We start from the raw sequence: 21,055 nt of genomic DNA, 5'->3' as shown, positions 1-21,055 counted from the left end.
ATTTCTGGACCTCAAGCCAAAGCGGTGAGAGGTGGGTTTTTCATTGGGTGTGCTATCTCAGCCCTTGGGTAAGAGCTGATCCTTATATCTGCAACTGTTTTGAGCTTTATTTCTTGCCCGTCAATCTCGTATGACTCCTATATCCTGTTATGGTTAACGTACCTACGTGCTAATTCGCTTCAGTCCTGTCTGACTCTTTGTGACCTGTTGGACTGCAGGACCCTGGGCTCCTCTGTACATAGGATTCTTCAGGCAAGTATACTGAAGTGGGTTGCCATTTCCTTCTCCAGGGGAATCTTCCCAACCCAGGGATTGAACCGCCAGGCAGTCTGCAGGATACTGCAGTGTGAGTACCTAGAACTAGGAAGCAGAGTCCTTCTTATCTGAGATGTCTCACAGTACTCTTTCTTGACAGTGCTTTGCTGCCAGTGGACAAAGGAAAGATGTTGAAAGGTTCCATCCCATTTTCAAAGAGCAGGCGAAAATTGTGAGTTTGGAGTTATGAGGCAATGCACCGACAACTGGCAAAAATCCAAATGTCATTTAGCAGCAGAAAAGGTAAACAATTGTGGTATATTCATACAATGGAATGCTATACCAGAATGAGAATGAATGAACTGATACATACAACACAAAGATTACATACAACATGGTGTTCAAAGAAAGAAGCTGCATATAAAGGAACACTCATGATTCCATGTATACAAAATTCAGAAACCAGACAAATGAGTCTTGGCTGTTAAAGAAGGATCGTAGTTACCTCTATTGGGTGTAGTAACTGGGGGAGGGGGCATGGTGATGGGGAGAAGAGGCTCTTTATCCCCGTTTGGGTGCTGGTTACCTGGGTGTGTTAAGTCTTGTGAGAATTCCTCAAACTGATCCTTATGAATGAAGCACATTTTTGTATGCCTATGTATGCATATATTTATTCATTATAGCTCAGCAAAATTGACTTGACAAATGAGAGGATGTTTACACACCCATGTTCACTGCAGCACTACTCACAGTTCCTCAGTTAGGTTCTCTAATTACCCCTCCTTACAGGAGAAGAAGGGTTTCCCTGATAGCTCAGATGGTAAAACATCTGCCTGTAATGCAGGAGACCAGGGTTCAATATCTGGGTCAGGAAGTTCCTCTGGAGGACGGCATGGCAACCCACTCCAGTATTCTTGCCCGGAGAATCCCCATGGACGGAGGAGCCTGGAGGGCTACAGTCTATAGGGTCACACAGAATCAGGCATGACTGAAGTGACTTAGCATGCATGCATGAGCAGGAAAGGAAATGGACATGCAGAGAACAGACTTAAGTGACCTAAGACAGAACCAGTAAGTGGAAAAGTCAGGATTCAACCCAGGAGGGCTGGCCTCTGAGTGGGTCTTTTTAATTTTGGGCTGTGCTGCTTCTCCTAAGGTAAACTGGAACATCCAAGTGGGGTCAGGGCAACCACCTGGTGTACGATGCATTTTGCCCACCCTGACCAGATGCCCATGAGGAAGATTGGCCACATGTGTCCTGTTTGACAGTGAAAAGTTCAGGCCACAGACTCCTATGCAGCCTGTAGGCAACCCCTCCCTTGGGGCCCAGATGCAGGTGCTGTTTGAGCCTGATCTTTACTGAGCATTTGGGAAGCCCCTCTCCTGAGACTCCCCGCTGCCCCGACAAGCGGAATTAGTTTTCCTGGTCCCTGTATTCCCTGAGGAGGTGGGTCACTCTTGCTCCCATTGGTCATGCCGTGAGTGTCTCAAGTCACAAGTGAAAGTTAATCCAAGAGTGGGAGGAAGGACAGAGCCCGTGTGACTGGCTCAGGTCCTGCTGAGCGCCAGACCCAAGCTCCTCACAACCTTGGGAACATGGTTGTCCTGTGGCTGGTGCTTCCAGCTGCGCTAGGCACCTTTTTCCTGGGGGTCTTTGTCTGGGCTGTCTTTGAGCACTTCCTCACCACTGATGTCCCCTCTGCTTTACGACATCCTGCCAAGTTCCGATTTCTGCACTGCATATTCGTCTACGTGGTCACTTTGGTGAGTTGGCACTCAGTACCCTCACGAGTTGGAGTGAGCTTTCTCTCTCTCTCTCTGTTCCTCTCTCTAGGTCCCTTGGAGGGACAGGAGGGCCTGTTCTTCTTTCATTTGCTTTCTCTCTCTGTCTTCAGACCCTCCCAAGAAAGACAGACTTTGCTACGCAGTGGGCTCTCCCTGTCTGCAAGTCCTGCATCCGTGGAGGAGGGGGGTCGACTACAAGAGATTGAGCATCTAAAGATGTTGGTATCGTGGGGGTCCTGGAACCAAGCCTTCGTGGACATTGAAGGACAGATGGGAGACAGCCCTCTCTTTTGTGTCTGCTATTCTGTTTCTCTCCCTCCTCCCTTCCCATCCTTCCTCTCACCACCCCCCCCCCACCTCTTTTTCCTTCCTTCAACAGCATTTACTGAATGCCAATCAGCGGGCTCATTTCTGAGGCTTCCCAAACTATCCCAGTCCCAGCCCCTCCCCTGAAATGGCTCGGAGCCCGACAGAACGAACCTGCTTCACCTACAGCATCTTCCACTTCATAGCACACAGGTGTCCCCCACCCCCAGCAAAGATTGCAAGCACCTGGAAGGCATGGCCCACCTTATCTATCCCAGGACCTGGCACCTAGCACATGCTTACTTACCATGTGCTGATCAATCCAGGGAATTCACCCAACATTTAAGAGTGGCCACCCCAGCTGGGCTCACTCTGAGCAGGGGTTTGAGATTTGGGATGAAATGGCACATGCCTAGAGCAGCAGATTTGGGAATAATTTGGCATCTAGTAAGAGGCAGGAAACTTGATTTAATTACAATGTCCCAACCATGGGTGGAGATCAACCAGTTCACACTGATGACCTGCGGGGAGAACAACTGTTGAAGGAAGTGAGAGCTACTCCCTGGCTGTGTGATTTTGGGCAATTAACTTCACCCCTCTGTGCCTTAGTTTCATTATCTCTGAAGCGGGAATAATTGTGTTTCTTCCATCAGGTTGGTAAGAAGATTAAGGTACCAGGTGACAAGGGTTTGGTGATATTTGGCAAATAATGGGCTTCCCAAGTGGCCCAATGGTAAAGAATATGCCTGCCAACCAGGAGACGTGGGTTTGATCCCTGGGTTGGGAAGATCCTCTGGAGTAGGAAATGGCAACCCACTCTGGTATTCTTGCCTGGGAAATTCCCTGGACAGAGGATCCTAGTGGGCTCTAGTCCATGGGGTTGTAAGAAGTCAGACGTGACTGAGCACTGAGCGCATTTGGTAAATAAGTCAAATGTGTTTCTTGGGCTGTTGGGCTGTTTCACCAAGGATACAGATGACTTTCAGAGAAATGAACAAGTCTAGTTTATAATTAGGTGAATGCTACTGCCCCAAGGAGACAGGCTGAGGAAGTGGTATGCACATCTCTCGTATTAATCTTGGCCATGCACTTTGCTGGAGGTCAGGTTGTCTCAAGCCAGCAGCTGCAATCTGCATGAAATTCCAGGCTAGTCTGAGGCCCTTGGACTGAAAACGATGTCCAAGTGGCCCAGAAAACCTGCGATCTTTCCAGCCTTTGGTGATTCTCCTCAGGCGTAGTCCACAAGCCAAACATCTCCTGATGACATCTGCTCCTGGGAGGTTCTGAGATGGGTCTGAGCTTGGCTGTGGAGGCTGAATCCAGCTTGTGAAGTTCCATCCTGGTCCCCCCAGCCCTGAGCCCTCCTAGAACAGACTGCTCACCGCAGGTGACAGGGATAAGCATGGTGATATCCAAGTGGTTCATTTTGTTCCAGAAGACAGATAGATACAGAAGGCAAACAAATTTTAAGGAGAAGGAGGCAAAAACCTAAAAGACTCTACAGCCCAGAAATCAGGTGCATAGTTTTGTAGTCAGACAACTTTGGGTCTGAGCACTGAATCTCCACTTGCTAGTTTTGTGGACTGATGTCTTTGAGACTCTATTTTCTCCTCTAAAATGGTGAGGGTAGCTGGAGATGCTTTTTATAGGGGTGAGGTGGGGAGTGAGTGAGAAATGCATTTAAGGTGCAGGGTATAGTGCTGGGTGCTTAGAAAGGACTCCATAAAAATAGATTATTAGCATATATATATATATAAAATCTTTGAAGGCAAAGACACAGCAATTGCTAAAATCATTATCGATTTGAAGGCTATAATGATGACTTCATAATATGAATGGAGAAGGAAATGGCAGCCCACTCCAGTATTCTTGCCTGGAAAATCCATGGATGAATTTTCCATGGTTGGAGGAGCCTGGTGGGCTACAGTCCATGGGGTTGCAAAGAGTCGGACCCAACCCAGTGACTAAACCGCCACCATGAGTGACTTCGGGCTTCCCTGGAGGCTCAGGCAGAAAAGAACCCACCTGCAGTGCGGGAGACCTGGGTTCGATCCCTGGGTCAGGAAGATCCCTGGAGAAGAGAATGGCAAACTGCTCCGATATTCTTGCCTGGAGAATTCCATGGTCAGAGGAAACCAGTGGGCTACGGTCTATGCAGTTGCAAAGAGTTGGACACAACTGAGCGACTAACACACACACACACACACACACAAATGACTTCGGCCTTCCTATAAGATATGAGGATTAATATAGAAAATGCTATAGGGTTCATTTTAAAAGTTAAGCTCTGCTAGAATATTTTGTAAAAGAATCTTAATATTCATCTGAAGTTCTAGACCTCAGGTGTTCCTAAACTGCTGATGGTCCCATTTGCAATACTACTAACACATTCCATTTATTTACTTATTTATTTGTGGCTGCACTGGGTTTTCGCTGCTATGTGTGGGCTTTCTCTAGCTTCAGGGAGTGGGAACTACTCTCTGGTTTGTGATGCTCGGGCTTCTCATTGTGGTGCCTTTTCTTGCTGGGGAGCATGGGCTCTGCAGGGCTCTCGGGCTTCATGGTTGCAGTGTGCAGGCTTAGCTGCCCCGAGGCATGTGGAATCTTCCTGGACCAGGGATTGATCCCGTGTCTCCTGCATTGGCAGGTGGATTTCTATCCACCACACTACCAGGGAAGTTCTGATACATTCTTATAAATAGTATTAGATGGGCCAAAAAGTTTGTTTGTGTTTTTCCAGACAATGTTACAGAAATAATATATTATACTTATAGTATTTATATATACATATAACATTTATGCAAACAATATAATATAGATATATAATATTTGTGTACTTATGTTTATATTATATGTATTATATACTTATATAAATATAAAGCCTATTATAAATATTATATATTTATAATGTTATAAATAATAATAGACAGTAATCAATCTTCCTAAATTGCCTCTGTCCTAAATGACTAGCTCTGGCAAATGTGAACTCATTTCTGGGAAAAACAAACCAAACCAGACTTCCCTGGTGGTCCAGTGGGTTAAGTGTCCACCTTGCAATGCAGGGGACCTGGTTTTGTCCCTGGTGCGGGAAGATCCCACATGCCACAGAGCATCGAAGCCCATGTGCCACAACTACTGAGCCCGTGCCCCACCACAGGAGAAGCCACCACAATGAGAAGCCCTCACCGCAACTAGAAAATAGCCACTGCTCTCTGCAGCTAGAGAAAGTTCATGCACAGCAATGAAGACCCAGCACAGCCAAATAAATATTAAACAAAAACAAAAACAAATCTAACTTCCTGGCCGTATCTAGTGACCTTTCAGAATGTGGTGCTAAGAAATGTTTATCACCACTTTGCATTGTTCAAAATCCCTGAACCATTTACGCTTCAAGATGCTGGGATGGGCTCCTTGGATGTGGGCCAAGTGGTGGGAAAGGAGGTCATCTTCATGGCCCTGGGAACCTTGCTCTCCTCCAACTTAAGCAGAAAAGTAGTGGTTTTGTTGGGAGTTCCCTTTTGAGAAACCTTAGCCTTGGCAGTGGGGCAGCTGGCGTAGGGGTGGGGTTGTCTCCATGGAGGGAATGCACTGGGGCATCCCACAGACCTTGGGCAAGGTCACACCAATGGGTGTGAGCTCACACTTGCCAGAACCCACCAGTGACACACTCCCCATGGGTGGTCACATCTGATTCCCAAGCTTCATCCTCTGGGACTGTAGACCCAATTCTTTTATTTTACAAACGAGGAACACTGAAGCTCAGAGAAGGGAACGCTTGAGGTCTTTCAGTGAGATAGCGGTAGGTACAGCTAAGTCTCAGAGAAAGCAATGGCACCCCACTCCAGTACTCTTGCCTGGAAAATCCCATAAATGGAGGAGCCTGGTAGGCTGTGGTCCATGGGGTTGCTAAGAGTCAGACATGACTGAGCAACTTCACTTTCACTTTTCACTTTCATGCATTGGAGAAGGAAATGGCAATCCACTCCAGTGTTCTTGCCTGGAGAATTCCAGGGATGGGGGAGCCTGGTGGGCTGCCATCTATGGGGTTGCACAGAGTTGGACATGACTGAAGCGACTTAGCAGCAGCAGCAGCAGAGCTAAGTCTTGAATTCGAATCTGCTTGATTCCAGAACCCAAGCTGTTTCTAGTTTAGTGATTGAGAACATAAATTCTGTATCTTACTCATTGATGGGCAAGGCACTTGACCTTGGTATGCCTCACTTGCCCCATCTGCAAAATGGAACTGATAATTGTGCTTGACTTAGAAGGGTTGCTGAACAGTTTGAGCCAGTTAATAACCTAAAGCCCTTGGACCAGGATTGGCATGTCGCAGGTGACAGGTGAGTGTCAGCTGTTCTTACTGTGTTCAGTGTTATCATCCCTTGCTATTTTCTTTCTGACACAGACACATACATATTCCATGTGAGGTCCATAGAAGAGATGATCTGACATGGTTGAAATGCATTTATTACATGTGATACAATACCATGTAACTACATCTCATGAAATATTTCACTATTTGTTTGCTTATAACCAGAGTGACCATAAGTTTAAAAACAATGGACTTCTTTTCACATTTGGCAGATAGATGGCCCTGGTACCATTGATCCCTCCTCCTGAGCCCATGGACTTCTCTGATAGGTCAGTTGGTAAAGAATCCACCTGCAATGCAGGGGACCCCAGTTTGATTCCTGGGTTGAGAAGATCTGCTGGAGAAGGAATAGGCTACCCGCTTCAGTATTCTTGGGCTTTCCTTGTGGTTCAGCTGGTAAAGAATCTGTCTGCAATGTGGGAGACCTGGGTTTGATCCCTAGGTTGGGAAGATCCCCTGGAGAAGGGAAAGGCTACCCACTCCAGTATTCTGGCCTGGAGAATTCAATGGAGTGTATAGTCCATGGGGTTGCAGAGAGTCGGAAACAACTGAATGACTTTCACTTTCTTTCCTGAACCCATGGCTGCTGCTGCTGCTGCTGCTAAGTCACTTCAGTCGTGTCCGACTCTGTGTGACCCCATAGACGGCAGCCCACCAGGCTCCCTCGTCCCTGGGAGTCTCCAGGCAAGAACACTGGAGTGGGTTGCCATTTCCTTCTCCAATGCATGAAAGTGAAAAGTGAAAGGGAATTTGCTCAGCCGTGTCCGACTCTTCGTGACCCCATGGACCACAGCCTACCAGGCTGTTCCGTCCATGGGATTTCCCAGGCAAGAGCACTGGAGTGGGCTGCCATCGCCTTCTCCGCAGACATCCCTAATTGGTCCCATTACTTTTTTCTGTTGAACACAAATGTGGCTTAAGCATCTGTCCTAATCCACGGGGGCAATGATGGTGTTAACCCAGGTGTTAACCTGTCTCTGCCATCTCAAGCTGGGGGCCAAAGAGAGCAAGGTTGCCAGTCATCTTGCCTTGGACATTGGCTTTGATGAGCTCAGTGCCCAACCACTCAGCCCAAACGTGGGCTAGCTCTTTGGCAAATTCTTACCACTGTTCAACCAAGAGCTTTTGGGAGGAAATTCTGCAAACCCGACCCTTTATCTGGACACGCTCTGCAGAGCCTGTCGCTTGCTGATGAGCCCTGGGGCCATGCTTTGAGGCACACGAGAAACTGCAAGAACATCCTAGCAGTTACAAGGAGCAGGAGTCATCTACCATTCAGATAGACCCTAACCTCCCTAATCTCTCCCTCTCTTTCTCTTACCTCTAACAGGGGAATATATTTAAGAAGATAGGGGTTTGCTCCCTGCTCAGATTTCTCCAGTTTTTGCAGAAGAGTGTGAGAATCAAGGAGGATCCTGCGCTCGTGGTAACCAACCTGCGTTTTGGGACCATACCAGTCAGGCTGTTCCAGCCCAAGACACCCTCCCGCAGCCCCCAGCGAGGCATCATCTTCTTCCATGGAGGAGCCGCCTTAGCGGGGAGCCTGGGTAAGATCCTCTGCTGTGGCTTCACCAAGGAAGAGCCTCATCCACACACACAGCTTTGCCCCCTACCCCTCCTATGGGAACCTTGTTGGAGTTTCTCCAAGAAATCAGAAATGGATTGCCATTTCCTTCTCCAGAAAAAAAAATCAGCAGTTGGAGATTTTTATTGGGAGTCCAGACTATGGGCTTTGGGCTCAAGTCAGCAGATGGTGTGGAAATGTTCTTTTTTATACTGTGATAGTCTAGGTCAAGGAGAGGGTGGTGAAGTGGCTGGGGAGGTGAGGGGGGTGGAGATGGCATTTATGGCCCTGCAGTATTGACTCTGCTCCCCTCGCCCTGCTCACCACTCACAGCTATTGCTAGTCCTATCTGTTCTTCCCCCACAATATTTCTCAAATGCACACGTTTCTTGCAGGCTCTGCAAGATCACTGTGATCTTTCTCTTGCCACATCCCTTTACTCCCACATCTCAGCAACTGCTCTCCCCCGTCACTCCTGGCCCTTCATGGTCTCATCCTCACCCAGTAGCCAGAAGGAGCTCATTAAAGTATAAGTTGGAACTTGTCTGTCTTGCACTGAAACCCTTCCTGTGGCTTTCCAGCTGTTTTGTTTTGTTTTTAATACTTTTATTTATTTTTGGCTGTGCTGAGTCTTCTTTGCTGCTCGGGCTTTTCTCTAGTTTTGGTGAGTGGGGGCTACTCTCTAGCTGTGGTGCATTGGCTTCTTACTTCAGTGCCTTCTTCTTCTGGCTCACTGGCTCTAGAGAGCAGGCTCAATGACTACGGCACACAGAATTAGTTGCTCAACGACATGCAGGATCTTCCCGGACCAGGGATCGAACCCATATCTCCTGCACTGGCAGGTGAATTCTTTACCACTAAGCCACCAGGGAAGCCCTAGGGTCTTTTTTCAAAAGATAAGTTTATTTGTCATTTTTGTCTGCGCTAGGTCTTCATGGCTATGTGCGGGCTTTCTCTAGTTGCAGCAAGCGCGGGCCACTGTGCTGCAGTGTGCAGGCTTCTTTCTGAGGCGGCTTCTCTTGTTGCAGAGCACAGACTCTAGGGCACTTGGGCTTCAGTAGTTGTGGCACATGGGGTTAGTTGCCCTGTGGCATGTGGGATGTTGGTTCCCAGACCCGGGAACGAAGCCACATCCCTGCATTGGAAGGCAGATTCTTAACCACTGGCCCACCAGGCAAGACCCCTCCAGAGTCTTTAGATGAAACCTGAACTCCCCCAGTAGCTGGTGCTGGCCCTTCAGACCTCTCCTGCCTGCTCACCTGGGCCTCCCAGCGGCTTGGAGCGATCACTCTGTGGCAACCACACTGCTTGTGCAGCAGACAGTCCAGGCTCCTTCTCTCGGAATCTCTCTCTCTTGCTGTTTCCCGACCTCCAGAGTTGTCTCCCTGCACTCCCTCACTTTGCAGGACTGGTGACCCCTTCTTTATTCTTCCAGTTCGATCTCAAAAGTCCCTCCCCAGAGTGGCCTCCTGGACATCTTCTCTAAAGAACTCTCCCTACCCACTCTAGTGCCCTGCACTATGCCCAGGGTCCATCCATCCTTGACATCATCCTTTAACATTTTCTTCATGGCAGTTGTCACAATCTGAATGTATCTCCTTCCTCCAGGTGTTTCCTTATTTACTGTCTGCATCCCCCAACTGAGAATGGAAAGTCTGAGAGTGCAAGAAAGACTTCTGTTTTGCTTGTTGCAGGACTCCAGGGCCAGACCCATGGTTTTATTTTTTGAATGAATGTATAAGCATAAGATCTCTTCAAGAAAATTGGATATAGCAAGGGAACATTTCACGCAAGGATGGGCACAATAAAGGACAGAAATGATAAGGACCTAACAGAAGCAGAAGAGATTAAGAAGTGGTAAGAATACACAGAATTATATAGAAAAGGTCTTAATGACCTGGATAACCATGGTGGTATGGTCACTCACCTGGAGCCAGACATCCTGGAGTATGAAGTCAAGTGGGCCTTACAAAGTATTACTACAAACAAAACCAGAGGAAGTGATGGGGAATTCTAGCTGAGTTATTTAAAATTCTAAAAGATGCTGCTGCTAAAGTGTTGCACACAAATTTGGATAATTCAGCAGTGGCCACAGGACTGGAAAATGTCAGTTTTCATTCCAATCCCAAAGAAGGGCAATGCCAAAGAATGTTCAAACTACTGGACAATTGTGCTCATTTCACATGCTAGCAAGATAATGCTCAAAATCCTCCAAGCTAGTCTTCAATAGTATGTGAACCAAGAACTTCCAGATGTACAAGCTGTGTTTAAAAAAGGCAGAGTAACTAGAGATCAAACTGCCAACATCCCTTGGATCATATAAAAAGCAAGAGAATTCCAGAAAAACATCTGCTTCTTTGACTATGCTAAAGCCTTTGACTGTGTGGATCACAACAAACTGTGGAAAATTCTTAAAGAGACGGGAATACCAGACCACCTTACCTGTCTCTTGAGAAACCTATATGTGGGTCAAGAAGAAACAGTTAGAATTGGACATGGAACAATGGACTGGTTCAAAATTAGGAAAGGAGTATGTCAAGGCTATATATTGTCACCCTGCTTATTTTACTTATATGCAGAGTATATCTTGGAAAATGTCAGGCTGGATGAATCACAAGCTGGAATCAAGATTGCTGGTAGAAATATCAACAATCTCAGATATGCAGATGATACCACTCTAATGGCAGAAAGTGAAGAGGAACTAAAGGATTTCTTGATGGTAGTGAAAGAAAAGAATGAAAAAGCTGGCTTAAAACTCAATGTTCAAAAAACTAAGATCATGGCATCTGGTCCCATCATTTCATGGCAAAAAGAAGGGGAAAAATTGGAAGCAGTGACAGGTTTTATTTTCCTGGGCTCCAAAATCACTGAAGATGGTGACTGCAGCCATGAAATTAAAAGATGTTTGCTCCTTGGAAGGAAAGTTATGACAAACCTAGACAGTGTATTAAAAAGTAGTGACATCACTTTTCTGACAGGGGTCCATATAGTCAAAGCTATGGCTTTTCCAGTCGTCATGTACTGGATGTGAGAGGTGGACCATAAAGAAGGCTGAGTTCTGAAGAATTGATGCTTTCAAATTCTCCAGGTGCTGGAGAAGAGTCTTGAGAATCCTTTGGCCTGCAAGGAGATCAAATCAGTTAATCCTAGAGGAAATCAGCCTTGAATATTCACTGGAAAGACTGATGCTGAAGCTGAAGCTCCAATACTTTGACCAGCTGATGCGAACTGACTCACTGGAAAAGACCCTGATGCTGGGAGATTAAAAGCAAAAGAAGGGGGTGGCAGAGGATGAGATGGTTTATAGCATCACCAACTCAATGGACATGAATTTGAGCAAACTCTGGGAGATAGTGGAGGACAGAGGGCCTGGTGTGCGACAGTCCTTGGGGGTCCCAAAATGTCAAACACAATTTAGGACCTGAACAAAAACAATGAACACATGGATACATAGATGGATGGATGGGTGAATAACTGGGTAAAGGGATATAAACCAACCAACAAACGGGAGGATGGAGAGATGGCCACACAGGGGAAAATTTGCCCATGTGAAGAGATTAGCTGTCCCATTACATGTTCCCTGAGATTAGGCTGTACCGCCACCTGGTGGTAGAATATAATATCTGAACTTGCTGCCTGGATGCCGAGTATCTGCTTTGTGGGACTTCACTGGTGGCTCAGTGGTAAAGAATCTGCCTGCAATGCAGGAGACACTGGAGATGACGGTTCATTCCCTGGGTCAGGAAGATCCCCTGAAGGAAATGGCAACCTGGCAACCAACACCAGTGTTCTTGCCAGGAGAATTCCCTGGACAGAGAAGCCTGGTGGGCTGTAGTCTGTGGCGAGCACACATGCACACATCTCCTTTGCACTGGCCCCCTTGTCCAAGATCACTCTTCCCTTTCAGAGGCCTCTGGGAGCACTCCATTTTTTGTCTGTGACTGTTCCTCTTCCTCTGCAGAGGAATGACATTACTGCCAAAAGTAACAGCAGGACTCACTCAGCAAATATTTTTTAAGGACCTACTATGTGTCAGACCCTCTTTGAGGCCCAGGGGACATTGTGGAGAACAAGAAAGGTCCTCATGGAGCTTACCCAAACAATGGGGCCGAGCAGTGAAAGAAAAACAAGTGTGTGTGTGCTCAGTCGCTTCAGCCGTGTCCGCCTCTTTGTGACCCCGTGGACTGTAGCCCGCCAGGCTCCTCTATCCATGGGATTCTCCAGGCAAGAATACTGGTGTGGGTTGCCATGCCCTCCTCCAGGGATCTTCCCGACCCAGGGATCGAACCTCATCTCCTGCATTGACAGGTGGATTCCTTACCACTGAGCCACCTGGGAAGCCCACATATATATATGTATATGTATATGTATATATATATAATTATTATTCACATTCCAGGGCAGACATGCCTGCCTTCCCTCATCTTGGCTTTGTCTGTTTCAAAGCACCAAGCCTTCTAACTCCAAGGTTTCCCCTCCCGTCAAAGAAAACATTGTGGCTGGTGAGCCCCAAGGCATATCTGCTCCCCGACATTCAGGAGACTTGGGTGGATTCAGGTGTCTGATTTTAAGCTTTTTCTGTTGTCCAGGCAGAGGTGGCCAGAGTCACTTCAAGGGAAGCAAGAACGGGAAGAGAGGGGAGCTGTCACACCTAGTGCCAGCATTGCTGGTAGCTCTTCCTGTGAGCTGGGGGGCAGTGCTGGGCCCCGTGGGCACCAATCCTGGGACAGGCTACTCACAGGCAGCTGCTGCTGTGTTGGTTTTGTCTTGCAGACATATACCACAGCCTGTGTGGTTCTCTAGCCCGGGAGACCGACTCTGTGCTGCTGGCAGTTGGGTGAGTTGCTGGAGAAAGTTAATGGGTGTTACCTGGTGGCAGAAGGTAGGGTGAGGCCCCAGATGATTTGCAGAACAGAGGTCCTAATCCTGGAGAGACATTCTTGCACATGCGTCCATGGAGACAGGCACGGTAGCATTCAAAACAGCCTAAACCAGAAACAGCCCAAAAGCCCATCAGCAGGGAGTACATGAATCAACGGTGGCGCTGTCAGCATCACGTTACACTCACTGAGGCATTATGGGATATGGTGGAGCTGTTCAAATAAGTGAACCAGAAGGCACACCCATAATGTGGATGAATCTTGGAAGTATAAAATTTAGTGAGAAAATTTTCAAAAAATTACGTAAAGCGAGATACTCTGTCTACAGAATGAAAAACAATTAAAATCAGAGCAACACTTTTAAGGAATATGCATAGGCACAATGAAATTATGTAAAAAGGGAAGAAAAAGAATGATGGTTATGTGATTCAGGGTAACCATTCCCTCAAATGGGGCAGGCAGTGAGATGGGATGGTGCTGGGGGTATTAGAGGGTTGGCTGAAGATTCTGAAGGTTCTGGTTAATATCCTAGCTGTTCTCTGGGGCAATGATGCTTTTCACATTGTTAAAATGAATAACTAATGAACTTATGAACTAACTAGCTAGCTAATTAACTCCCGACCATGAAGGGACTAATGTTGGAAGCATCTCAAGGAAGCCATAACTCTGGGCACCTGGAGTTCTTTGAAAATAGGAGAGGGCTTTTGAGTGAATGGAAGGGGCTGTGGGGACCACTCACCAGAATTCTGGTTCTTAATCCAACAGATCACAAGTCATAGGGAAACTATTTAGAGAACACAAGTGAGAGAAGCTAAAAATGCCCCCTTTAGATTCAACCTCTAAAACAAGCCCCCTCAAACAAAGCAACTTCCTCAGTATCTCTGGTTTCCTTGATGAGATGGAGGAAGATAGCATCTTTCCGGTCCTCATCATCGTACCTCCCGGCCAGATGAGCCTCATGTCTGACATTCCACAGTTAGAGTGTCCACCAGACTCTACATCTCTGAGGGCTTAGTGATAATAAAAACATGCCTTGAACACATAAAGGTGTTAATAAGCACCTCCGCTAATACCTTGTAGGAAATTGCTGAGGATGTTATTCTTGGGCTTCCCAGGTGGCACTAATGCTAAAGAATCTGCCTGCCTATGCAGTTCAGTTCAGTTGAGTCGCTCAGTTGTGTCGGACCCTTTGTGCACACTAGGCCTCTCTGGCCGTCACCAACTCTCGGAGTTTACTCAAACTCATGTCCATAGCGTTGGTGATGCCATCCAACCATCTCATCCTCTGTTGTCCCCTTCTCCTCCCACCTTCAGTCTTTCCCAGCAACAGGGTCTTTTCAAATGAGTCAGTTCTTCACATCAGGTGGACAAAGTGTTGGAGTTTGAGCTTCAGCATCAGTCCTTCCAGTGAGTATTCAGGACTGATTTCCTTTAGGATGGACTGGTTGGATCCCCTTGCTGTCCAAGGGACTCTCAAGAGTCTTCTCCAATACCACAGTTCAAAAGCATCAATTCTTCGGCACTCAGCTTTCTTTATCGTCCAACTCTCACATCCACACATGTCTACTTGAAAAACCATAGCTTCAACTAGACAGATCTTTGTTGGCAAAGTAATGTCTCTGCTTTTGAATATGCTGTCTAGGTTGGCCATAACTTTTCTTCCAAGGAGCAAGCGTCTTTTAATTTCATGGCTGCAATCACCATCTGCAGTGATTTTGGAGCCCAAGAAAATAAAGTCTGTCACTATTTCCATTGTTTCCCCGTCTATTTTCCATGAAGTGATGGGACCAGATGCCACGATCTTAGTTTTCTGAATGTTGAGTTTTAAGTCAACTTTTTCACTCTCCTCTTTCACTTTCATCAAGGGGCTCTTTAGTTCTTCTTCACTTTCTGCCATAAGGGTGGTGTCATCTGCATATCTGAGGTTATTGATATAATCTCTAGATTGGGAAGATCCCCTGGAGGAGGAAATGGCAACCCACTCCAAAATTCTTGCCTGGAAAATCCCACGGACAGAGGAGCCTGGTGGACTACAGTCCATGGGTTGCAGAATCGGACATGACGGAGCACACTGTTGTACTGTATATTGTACTGTTATTCTAGACAGCTGAAAAGGCTTGGCATACAGGTTTTGATAAGCTAGGCTGGGGGAGGAAGAAAGGCAGGTAAGGTTCTTCAGGTTGCCAGGGGCTGCAGGTGGATGGTGCCTGGGGGGAAATGCCCCGAGAACCCTAAGGGAGACATGATCATGGTCTGGGTGCTCCCTGATTTTTTGTCAAGACATAATGGAGTGTCTTAAGTAAGATCCTGGAGAATATGTGTTTGAAAGAGTTGTCTTTTAGCCATCTGGCTCTGCAGAGCCTTCATCCCTGAAGGTGGGCGGGCAAGACAGAGTCCAAGGAGGTGTAGGCATTTCTGTTTCCTACTCTAGCAGGCCTGGGGTTCTGCAATAGAAAGCACATGCTATTTCATGACGTCAGGTTTGTATGTTTGACATTTGATGAGTCACATTCACTTCTGGGGCTTCCCTCGTGGCTCAGTGGTAAAGGATCTGCCTGCAATGCAGGAGACCTGTTTGATCCCTGGGTCGGGAAGATCCCCTGGAGGATAGCATTGCAATCCACCTCAGTACTCTTGCCTAGAGAATCCCATGGACAGAGGAGCCTGGCGGGCTGCAGTCCATGGGGTCACATAGAGTTAGACACGACTGAAATGACTAAGCAGCAGCATTCACTTCTAGGCGTGGCAAAGTGCAAGCTGAAGCTTGTGCTTGCTGCTTACAGGTGCTGGGGCCATCTCACCGTGAGGACTCCACAGAGGTGCATGTGCCTTGCCTGCGTTTAAGTGGGAACCCATACTGATAACACTGAATTATTCATCACTATATAGCTTATTGCGGAAATGTGGCGAAGTTATAAGCAATCAACCCACCCTACTCTTTATTTTTTTTTAATATATTTATCTATTTGGCTGCTCCAGGTCCTAATTGTGGCATGTGGGGTCTATTTCCCTGACCAGGGATGGAACCTAGGCCCCCTGAACTGGGAGTATGGAATCTTAACCACTGGACCACGAGGGAAGTCCCAAAATTGTATTCTTAAAAATGATGCTTTAGGAAACCTTTCATACGAAATAAAATCCAAGGTCAAATAGAAGGTAGTGGTTTTCAAACTGGGTTCCGTGGAGCACTAGGGCTTCCCTCACTGTCTCAGAGGTGGGTCCGGAGGTCAAAGAAGAAGAAGTAGTGGGGGATTCAGGTGTCTTATCTTTGGGCAAAACCAGAACAACTGCATCTACCTTTTTTATTTGGTGGAGCTCCAGGTATCATTTTAATAAAAAAATAATTTTTTTTGTTCTAAATAAGTTTGAAAGTCACTAGCCTAAGGTGTCATTTTTCCTTATGGAATTCTCAATTTAATCTTACAAGTAGAATGAGGTTTTTTTTTTTTTTTTAATGCTTTTAAGTGATCGGTTGCAAGAACTGAAAAGACAACTAGCAACAGCCTCAAATAAAAATTTAAGATAACAACCATATTTTAAATAAGTTCTCTAATCCTAGTTTAGCTAAGCTGTTAACTGGTTTAGCCAAGCTGTTTCTATTTTTTAAATGTATTCCTTTCCGTTATTCCAGTCTTGATTCATGTGTTAGTTAGCTTGTGTTAGGCCGGGGTTCGATCTCTGGGTAAGGAAGATCCCCTGGAGAAGGAAATGGCACCCCGCTCCAGTACTCTTGCCTGGAAAATTCCATGGATGAAGGAGCCTTGTAGGCTACAGTCCATGGGGTTGCAAAGAGTCGGACATGACTGAGCAACTTCACTTTCACTTTACTATTTTTAGAAGTTCACCTGCTCTCCCAGCCTTATTGAACTATAATGATATGTGCATGATGTCAATTTAAGGTGTTCAACATGTTGGTTTTGATATACTTACATACTGCAGTATGACTGCTACCATCATATCACAGAATTGGCATTTCTTTTCATGGTGAGAACCTTTAAGATCTACTCTCTTAGCAACTTTCAAGTATATAAAATATTATTGTTAACTATAGTCACTATCCTGTACTATAGATCCCCAGGACTTGTTGACCTTCTAACTGGAAGTTTGTATCATTTGACCACCACCTCCTCATTTCCCTCACCAGCCCAGAGCCCCTGGTAACCACCACTCAACTCTCTGTCTCTCTGAGTTTTGGCTCCTTTAGATCCTATGTATAAGTGATGTCATACAGTGTTCGTCTTTCTCTTCTGACTTATTTCACTCAGTATAACATCCTGGTTTCATCCAAGTTGTTGCAAATGGCAGAATTTCCTTCTTTCTTATGGCTAAACAATGTTTCAATTTATATGGAACATCTAGATCAGATCAGATCAGATCAGTGGCTCAGTTGTGTCCGACTCTTTGCAACCCCATGAATCGCAGCACGCCAGGCCTCCCTGTCCATCACCAACTCCCGGAGTTCACCGAGACTCACGTCCATTGAGTCAGTCATGCCATCCAGCCATCTCATCCTCTGTCGTCTCCTTCTCCTCTTGCCCTCAATCCCTCCCAGCATCGGAGTCTTTTCTAATGAGTCAACTCTTCACATGAGGTGGCCAAAGTACTGGAGTTTCAGCTTTAGCATCATTCCTTCCAAAGAAATCCCAGGGCTGATCTCCTTCAGAATGGACTGGTTGGATCTCCTTGCAGTCCAAGGGACTCTCAAGAGTCTTCTCCAACACCACAGTTCAAAAGCATCAATTCTTCGGCGCTCAGCCTTCTTCACAGTCCAACTCTCACATCCATACATGACCACAGGAAAAACCATAGCCTTGACTAAATGAACCTTTGTTGGCAAAGTAATGTCTCTGCTTTTGAATATGCTATGTAAGTTGGTCATAACTTTCCTTCCAAGGAGTAAGCGTCTTTTAATTTCATGGCTGCAGTCACCATCTGCAGTGATTCTGGAGCCCCAAGAAATAAAGTCTGACACTGTTTCCACTGTTTCCCCATCTATTTCCCATGAAGTGATGGGACCGTATGCCATGATCTTCGTTTTCTGAATGTTGAGCTTTAAGCCAACTTTTTCACTCTCCACTTTCACTTTCACCAAGGGGCTTTTTAGTTCCTCTTCACTTTCTGCCATAAGGGTGGTGTCATCGGCATATCTCAGGTTATTGGTATTTCTCCCGGCAATCTTGATTCCAGCTTGTGTTTCTTCCAGTTCAGCGTTTCTCATGATGTACTCTGCATATAAGTTAAATAAACAGGGTGACAATATACAGCCTTGACGTACTCCTTTTCCTATTTGGAACCAGTCTGTTGTTCCATGTCCAGTTCTAACTGTTGCTTCCTGACCTGCATACAGGTTTCTCAAGAGGCAGGTCAGGTGGTCTGGTATTCCCATCTCTTTCAGAATGTCCCACAGTTTATTGTGATCCACACAGTCAAAGGCTTTGGCATAGTCAATCAAGCAGAAATAGATGTTTTTCTGGAACTCTCTTGCTTTTTCCATGATCCAGCGGATGTTGGCAATTTGATCTCTGATTCCTCTGCCTTTTCTAAAACCAGCTTGAACATCAGGAAGTTCAGAGTTCACATATTGCTGAAGCCTGGCTTGGAGAATTTTGAGCATTACTTTACTAGCGTGTGAGATGAGTGCAATTGTTCGATAGTTTGAGCATTCTTTGGCATTGCTTTTCTTTGAGATTGGAATGAAAACTGACCTTTTCCAGTCCTGTGGCCACTGCTGAGTTTTCCAAATTTGCTGGCATATTGAGTGCAGCACTTTCACAGCATCATCTTTCAGGATTTGAAATAGCTCAACTGGAATTCCATGACCTCCACTAGCTTTGTTCATAGTGATGCTTTCTAAGACCCACTTGACTTCACATTCCAGGATGTCTGGCTCTAGGTCAGTGATCATACCATCGGAACATCTAGAAGTCCATATTAAAGCTCCTTCTCTGTGCCCTTGAATTCCTGTGAGGAGACACATTTGGGGGCTTAGACAGACATCCAGGACGCTGACCATCAGTCTCTGGCACTGGGTCTGCCACAGCCCCAGTTGTGTCTGTTTTCTGACTGCCTACCTTCGCTATACCTTCAGTGTCAGAACAGTTCCCAAACCCCTTCTTCCCTTCCTGCAGCCCCATAAAAGAAGGCAACTCTGAGTCATTGGTGGGAACAAACCTTGGTCCATTACATTTTTCTTTTAAAAAAAATTCTACCTGAAAGAAATTTGCCCTTGACTTTCATTTTGGTTTCTCCTATCCTTTTCTTTCATGAGTGGCAGCAGCTTCATCGGCCTTTCTCGACACTGCTGGTCGTTTTACTTATGATGTGAACAGCTTTCTAAGTTGCACGTTTTTTTCTTGTTGTTCAAATCTCTTATTTTTTTAAATGGAGGAAAATTGCTTTATAGTATTGTGTTGGTTTCTGCCATACAACAACCTGAATCAGTCATAATTATATATATCCCCTCCCTCTGGAGCCTCCCCCCCTGACCCCCCTACCCCCATCCCACTCCTCTAGGTCATCATAGAGTGCCAGGCGGGGCTCCCTGTGCTGCATAGCACAAGCTGCACATTCTTGTATGGAGCGTTTCCATCTATGGAAAGTAGACAGAGCATAGTTTTGGAATCAAGGATCCCTGCCCACAAGTTAAGGAAAGGTTCTTCACATCCTCATATGCAAAAAGTAGGGGTAAGCACCCTTACCTCAGAGGGTCATTCTGAAGGTGTAATTAGAAACACCATTGCAAGAGGGAGTGGAAAGTAACATGGCTTCCCAGCGACCCCTGTTCACACAGATGTGCTTCTGTCCCCTGCTTACTCAGGTACCGCAAGCTTCCTGATCACCATTACCATACCATTTCCAATGATTGCCTGAATGCCTCCATTCACTTCCTGAAGACCCTGGGAACATATGGGGTGGATTCCTCCTGGGTTGTGCTCTGTGGAGACAGTGTTGGGGCAGGAGTAGCGGCCTTGATCTCCCAGATCTTGGTGGGCAGGTTGGATCTTCCTCAAATCCGGGCCCAGGTCCTGATTTATCCTCTCCTCCAAATCATCAATTTTCAACTGCCATCCTTTCACCAGAACTCATACATTCCATTCCTCACCCAGAAGTTCATGATAACTTGCATGTTTAGATACCTGCTTATCGACTCCTGGTGGGATGCCATCGTGACCGGGGCTTTTATTCCCCCCAAAGTCTGGAAGAAGTACCGAAAGTGGCTCAGCACTGACAACCTACCCAACAGGTTCAAGAAGACAGGCTGCCAACCTGTGTTTCCTGCCCCTTTTAATGAGGCTGCCTATCTAGAAAACAAACACTTGTTAGATGTGGAAAATTCACCCCTTGTAAGGGATGATGAGATCATAGCCCAGCTTCCGGAGGTCTTCCTGGTGAGCTGTGAGAATGATATGCTCCGTGATGACGCCTTGCTCTATAAGAAGCGTTTGGAGGATCAGGGGGTCCCTGTGAAGTGGTGCCATGTGGAGGATGGCTTTCATGGATCACTGATGTTGTTTGATAAGAAGTCGTTCTCTTTCCCATGCTCCCTGAAAATTATGAATGCTATAGTCAGTTATATAAAGAGCATAATGTAAGGTTGCGGCTCTGAGTAGGGCATAGCCATTATGGATTCTGCTACAAGCTGAGTCCTTTGACGAACTGTATATTAATTGATTAAGGAGATTCTCAGTCAGTGCTTACTCTGCAAGGGAAGGGTGAGAAGGAAGCTAAGAACAGTCATGCTTAGTATTTGAGAAAATCCAAATTGGTTCCTTTCAGTGCCAACAGTGTTCAATTCTGGATCTAGCAACATTCTCTAACCTTCTCATTCAAGTGAAATAAATACTCAATGGAGAAAAAAAAAATGCCTTTAAAGTTTCTCAACACTCTGACACA

The 21,055-nt window shown here is 46.1% G+C and overlaps 1 protein-coding gene across 1 annotated transcript; it reads left to right on the top strand.

Annotated features, from left to right (window-relative positions):
* Positions 1-1,851: 1,851 nt before the first annotated feature.
* Positions 1,852-20,754, top strand: AADACL4 (arylacetamide deacetylase like 4). The gene is made up of 4 exons (XM_061381795.1): positions 1,852-2,019; positions 8,049-8,265; positions 13,056-13,119; positions 19,980-20,754. The coding sequence occupies exons 1-4, from the start codon at positions 1,852-1,854 to the stop codon at positions 20,752-20,754; spliced, it is 1,224 nt and encodes a 407-aa protein (XP_061237779.1).
* The last annotated feature ends 301 nt before the right edge of the window (positions 20,755-21,055 follow it).

The sequence above is a fragment of the Bos javanicus genome, chromosome 16 (genome assembly GCF_032452875.1).
Source record: "Bos javanicus breed banteng chromosome 16, ARS-OSU_banteng_1.0, whole genome shotgun sequence".
Lineage (NCBI taxonomy): Eukaryota > Metazoa > Chordata > Mammalia > Artiodactyla > Bovidae > Bos > Bos javanicus.
The sequence above is the reverse complement of the archived record's forward strand: the minus strand, read 5'-3'. Positions and strand labels throughout refer to the sequence as shown.

Bases quoted from the DNA above. Each gene is read 5' to 3' on its own strand.
- AADACL4 (XM_061381795.1), top strand. From the start codon at position 1,852: ATGGTTGTCCTGTGGCTGGTGCTTCCAGCTGCGCTAGGCACCTTTTTC. The intron at 8,266-13,055 runs GTAAGATCCTCT...TTTGTCTTGCAG, and splicing joins CGCCTTAGCGGGGAGCCTGG to ACATATACCACAGCCTGTGT. The intron at 13,120-19,979 runs GTGAGTTGCTGG...CTGCTTACTCAG, and splicing joins TCTGTGCTGCTGGCAGTTGG to GTACCGCAAGCTTCCTGATC.